This window comes from Lonchura striata, chromosome 1, assembly GCF_046129695.1.
Source record: "Lonchura striata isolate bLonStr1 chromosome 1, bLonStr1.mat, whole genome shotgun sequence".
NCBI lineage: Eukaryota > Metazoa > Chordata > Aves > Passeriformes > Estrildidae > Lonchura > Lonchura striata.
This window is the reverse complement of record NC_134603.1, coordinates 32,097,855-32,103,854: the sequence shown is the minus strand read 5'-3', so window position 1 is coordinate 32,103,854 and position 6,000 is coordinate 32,097,855. Positions and strand designations below refer to the sequence as shown.

The window sequence follows — 6,000 nt, the reverse complement described above, 5'->3', positions numbered from 1 at the left end:
CAGCCACAGAAAGCTGAAAACTATGAGCAAGTGGCCCATGGAAAACACAAATTTCTGGAGTGAGCAGCTGAAGTCTTGAGGCAATGTCCACATGCAAGGCAAAACTGATTAAGTTGAATTGGTCAGAACTGGGAGGTGGGTGGACACTGGCAGTGAAGGACAGAAGATAATTAAAAAAACTAAAATTAGTGATGGCATAGTGAAAATACCACCGAACCCATTTTCACTGGAGGTAAGGGAAATCCTGGTTTTTTTTTTTCATTACTGAGAAAAACTCAATACCCTCTTGAAGAAATGACGTTCAATATGCTGCCAGTTTGTACCTAAAATCTCATAGATAACCAGTCCCAACAGATTGTGAGAAACATTAGCTGAAGCAAGCACATACTGGCATGATCAAATTTAGATTATTGGGTTAAAAAAAGGGGTCTGTTCCCTGTTCTCTCCCCATCCCCTCTTGGTAGCAAATAAAAGGAAGAAACGTGAGTGATTGTTATCAAATTCTGCTACCAGCTTTATTTTTGCTATTGGTTTTAGGGGCATCGGGAATTTGTTCTGCTCTTACCATCACGGTCACAACATAAAACTGTTCAGATAAAGGAAGTGGCTTTTTTCCTTCTAGTTTATAGTCACAGACATTATAGACTGTTTTTCTTAAAAATGTTTAGTATAGGAATTGTATTTACCTCCTACAATGGTGGGAGGTGTAATGTTTCTTAGTTTGCAGTTTCTATGTGGAGTAGGGAAAAAACAGACAGATACCGTAGATGGCTCAGCTATAGCATGCTGGCGTACACAGCTTCTTGCTCAGACGTAACATAATTTCTATTTTTGGCTGTTTCTGTGAATATTAATTGAGAGAATGAGAAGGCTACTTAATTTGAAAGTCTTATTTAATCTCCCTTAATTTGATTTGTTTACTGAATTACATTTCCATAGCAGAATGGCCTGTAGAACCGTCTTCCCTGACTAAAGAGTTCAAATGAACTGTGAGTAAAACCATTCAGATACAATTCAAAACCATGTTTTATTAATAACTAAGACTGTTAGTGAGGCCCAGCATGTGTTGAATTGTATCTATGTTATTGTCAGGATCTTTTCATATTGTGTATCTTAACAGAGTATTTAATAAATATGTAATCACAGAACATCATTAGAAGTTATGTAAATAAATATTTCAAAATTTTTAATTTAACTCTCATGAAGAGGTGTTTGCTTCTTTTAAAGTCAGCACTAGGCTGTTATTCGTGATTTTTAAAATGCACATTCGTAGCTGAAAGGCAAGTTGTAGCCATGTCTCAAAATTTCTACTCTAGAAGTGAACCCCTCCTTTTGGAAAGCAAATGCCAACAATTCCTCTGGAACTCTTAATGTTCCTTATTGCTTTTCTGATGGAAAGGCAAACTAGAAGCTATGACAGCTTCCCCTTTTACCTCAGCCTTGCTGACTCGCTGTCCAAGTGCACTGTGCATATGGTTTGTCCGGAGAACTGGAGCTGGCCAAGAAGCCAGGCCCCAGATTCGAGGGTGACAGAGCTCATTGCTCACTGCAGGCAACACACAACTGTGCCAGGAGGAACTGCTTCGACTGAGAAAAGCTTTCCTTGCTGGAAGTGGGGTGAAAGTTTTCATGCTGGAGCAAAAGTTGAAGCATTAAATTGTACTGTGTCCACGGGTTTGTTTTATTTAGGCACAACAGATGTGTGGACACTGGTAAAGTCATCTCAGATGGGAAATGGCTTGAAAATTATAAGAACTTTCTTCTTCTATTTCCATGCACATCTTTTGCTCTTTGCAGTTCAGATTTTTATATGCCTGAGTATATAATCACATTCATACACCTTAAGAAGTATTTCATGGACACTTTAGTTTCATTTCTGAACATATAGACTGTGGATCATAAATGTCAGAAAATAATAATTTCACTGAAGTTGACTTTAAAATTTTTTGGCATTAAAGTTATTTATGTTAATTTTTCTTGAGAATGCATTTTCCTCTCCTTAAAGACCGAAAGATTTTCTTTAGGGAGCAGGCATTGTGCAGAAAATAAAAATTCTTAAAGGTAAGATTCATGCTTGTAGAATTACTTTAAAGAACAAGACATTAATGACTACTTTCTAAAAATATATTTCCATTACATAGGAACTACTAATAAAAATTGCTCTCCTCTTCAACTAAAGATTAGGATGTCAGTACAGTTGGCTACTAGTATGAATTGGAATAATGGAAAATAAAATTTGTAGCTAATTGAATAGTTCATCAAATATTGTGGTTTTAAGAAAAAGGGAAAACTTTCCCTGTAAATATTGGCTCACAAACTTCAAGTTAATTTTGAACCTATGAAGATCCTGAGGAGCAGTAAGGCCCCCCCCCAAAAAAAATCCCCTACAAGAGCAGCTGTTAATTGATCAGTCACTCACAAATGAAAACAAAATTGATCAAACCATCTTGTAGTGGGAGTGTATTTAAGATACTACACTTATAAAGACACAAAATCCTTTATTGGAAGATAAAAGAAGACACAAAGGGAAGCTTGACTTTTTTGGTTTAATTTATTTTTAATTGTTTTCCAGAATCACTTTTGTTGAAAACAGTAACTCACAATTATATCAAAGGGACTAGAATTTCACCCATTTTCCTGCTTCACTCCTGTTTATTTCATTAGTTAGAAAAAGAGTGAACAAAGTAATTCATAAACAGGAAAAAGTAGTCTGAAACTCTATTAATAACCAATTTATTTTTATTAGAGCAAATACAGTTGTGAAAACTGTACATTGTACATTTTGGGTCAAGAATTATAAATAGAGAAACTCATAGATAAAGAGTTCATTCTTTGACAGCAAGAAACTTTAAATAGACAAAATGACATTTTTAAGTACATTGGCAGGCTTCATTGTGCTGTCCAAAATGTAGTGTACAGTATAACAACCAATTATAAATAGCCTTTCATGTAAAATACAACTGTGCACGTTTTAGAAAAATACCAACAATTTGTTTGAGCTTTGTTTTAAAAAAGCTTATAAATCATACATATTTATAAATGGTACTAACATGCTTACTTAAATTTATAAACATTTTTCATAAGCTTTGTTACCCATTATTTCCAGAGCATAAAGTATTTTAAATAAACATTTAATAGGAATTAAATATGTCAGTTACAAAATTACCTCTCCACATAAGGAGACAGGGGATGATTTAACAGTGGGATGGAACATTTCATCCATTAATTCAAGGCTTACACAGTAACTTTTAAAATTTTGTTCTTATTTAAAAATTACTTTCCTAAATTTAAAACACAATTTAAACTTTGTTGTTGTATTTTCTTTAAAAATAAATATACAAGTTTTATTTTCATTTGCTCTCTTTCTGCTTTCTTCTTTATCCACACTGGCCAAAACACAGGATTCTCAACATACTTCTGTAAAAAACACCACGGTGTTACTGCCCTGCTCGGAGCTGCTTCGCTGCACAACATTCAGTCCACACCTATGGTACTCTACTATGCTGCATCAAAAAATAGCTAATGTATTTTGCAAGAATGATGCCCAATAAATCATGCAAAAACTTAGAAAGTTTACAAACAGGTTCAAAAACTATACTGTATGAAAGATTCTCTAATAGAGATAAAATAAACTGTAATACAAGCCCTTTGCTTTTTGCAGCTTTAAAGTTTTTGCTTGCCAAATGATCACACCACATATCTTCAATAAATAAGCATGCATTTCATTAATATAGGGTACAATAATTACAGTATAATGGCACATAAAAAAAAGAAACGTGATCACATTGTTTGAACAAAGGGCTATGAAACTACTTAAGACAAACTTTGCAAATGAAAAATTTGAGGCTTTTTAATGCTGAGGTAAAATTATGAATGGACGTTAAAGACACTGAAGGCATCAAATCGATAAACAATCACTTAACATTTTAAAATGCTCTACCTGAATGTATTCAACACAAATATAGCATTTTAAAGTCATGATTTATTATGAGCATTAGCTAACTGTCATTGGCATTAAAGTGCACCCAGACAAGACTTTATTTTAACTGCTGTCAAAATACCTCAGGGTTGCAACATAATAATTCAAATCACCAATTACCAAGCACCAGAATTAAGAAAAAAAGAAAGAAAAAGTCAACATGCAAACCCTGTATCTCACCTTTCTTGGGTTACTTTGATATTCTATTTCCTGTTTAGAAAGTGCTTGTACCAGTATGTAAGATTCTCTTTTTTTTTTTTTTTCATTATGAAAGATTTTGCTTGGTATCAGCATAAGTATTTGAGCATTTTAAGGAAGACAGTAGTATCTTAAATTTTGCAGTAATGGTGTATTATTTAATGAACCTTCATGCAAAATGACTCTTCAGGTTTAAGAAAATGAATTTAAGAATTTTATCCCTGGACTAGGAAAATATATTTGATTTTCGGCTTCGGCTGCTAGGCAGAACTGGTAGGTTTCTCCAGGCTGGACTAAACACTACTTATGGCTATACATCAAATTTCATAAACAACAAATGAACAGAATCATGCACAGGCAAATGAAATTCGATCTCCCAGAACACTGCAGGAGATGTTAAAAGCAGCAGGTAATGGAATAAGACTGGTGACTGATGTTGCTAACTATTTCTTCTAATGAGATAGGAGTGAACGCTGGAATCACTTCCACAGCAACAGAATCCTCTGACCACATTCCTCTGGCAGTCGTTTTCCCATCTCCCCACTAAAAACATCAGACGGTAAAATAGTAAGGCAGCTGTTAACTTCCATCAACAAAAAGTGCAGCTCCGTACATTTCCAGTTTAGTCACACTCTGCTGGAACAGATGGACAAGCCAACGCGCTTCACTGGCGGGGCTGCTTCAGCAGATTATTTTGTTTGTTTTCCAACATGGCTGCTTGCTTCAGCTTTCAGAGGACCCCAAAGCCACGAGCCATCAGCAGAGAAACTGATCTGGGCCCCTGGCTGAATTTTCCAAGTTTCATCTCTCTTGCGTCCCATCCTAATTCCAAGCCTCCTTCCCTGTGTCTGAGTATGACAGGTGCCATTTAAAAGGCTGATGACACAACTGCAGAGAACTGTGGGCTAACACCACTAGTTGTCATGACTTCACTGAAGGGTCAAAACAGTTACAATATTAAATAACTATGTTGAATCACATTCAGGCATAGCTAAAATTAAAGTGGAGAACATTAAAAGTATGTGAAGAAATTAAATCTTTATTATTTAAGGTGGGGTGAATATGGTGATTTTATATGAAAGTGAGACTTTTCTTACCTTTCCTAATTCCAATCAAGTTAGAAAATGGACAAAAAGAATGGCTAAACCAATATTCAACAGCATTACCAGGGCGATCATGACTGAGTTAGGGCCCTGAAAATAAAATAAAGGTATTAGAATTAATGCAACCTTCCACATAGGCACAGCAATGAAAAAGACCCAACTTCACAACTTCTATAGATTTTGACCTTGCTCTGAAGGAAGCAGACCCTGCTGCTGAAACACAGTCACTACCATCGATACTCAGGTGAGATAAACATCATCTGTGTGAAAATGAGCTGGATAAACACAGGTGAAAGTACATTAGTTCTCTGCTCCTAATCACACTGGGATTAAGCCACTTGACAAACACAACTGCATCAACAAATGAAAAGAAAGCCATCAACACAAAAAGAATGTCAGCTTAAAATAAAAGCAAAACCAAGAACTTTAGGGAAGCCAGGGCGCTGCTCTTCATCCTTACAGTGGGTTACTTTTCCAGTTCCAACCCATTTCAAAACAGACATAATAAAGATGCTTTATTAAAAGAATACACATTTTTGATAACTCAAATAGAAAGGAAAATTTACTTACCATTGCACCAAACCTGTTTGAATTACAGATTAAAATGCATTTTACAGGTGCAAAATTAAACTTATTTTGATTTACTCAGACACTTATGTTAAAGACCTATGTATTCAAGAATTGAAAAGTATAAAAACTCCTTCCAATCCTAGCTAGAGC

General features: G+C 35.1%; 1 protein-coding gene across 4 annotated transcripts in view; it reads right to left on the bottom strand.

The window, feature by feature from the left end:
• Positions 1-2,532: 2,532 nt before the first annotated feature.
• The window catches only part of JPH1 (junctophilin 1), an 83,267-nt gene continuing 79,799 nt past the window's right edge, over positions 2,533-6,000 (bottom strand). Inside the window, exons 5-6 of one of the 4 annotated variants that reach the window (XM_021530589.2) lie at positions 5,275-5,370; positions 2,533-5,168 (exon numbers count right to left, since the gene is read on the bottom strand). In XM_021530589.2, the coding sequence (XP_021386264.1) occupies positions 5,290-5,370 (81 nt within the window). In that variant the 3' untranslated portion in view covers positions 2,533-5,168; positions 5,275-5,289. The remainder of the gene's footprint in view (positions 5,169-5,274; positions 5,371-6,000) is intronic. The other 3 variants (XM_021530590.2, XM_021530592.2, XM_021530591.2) reach the window with 3 other exon arrangements.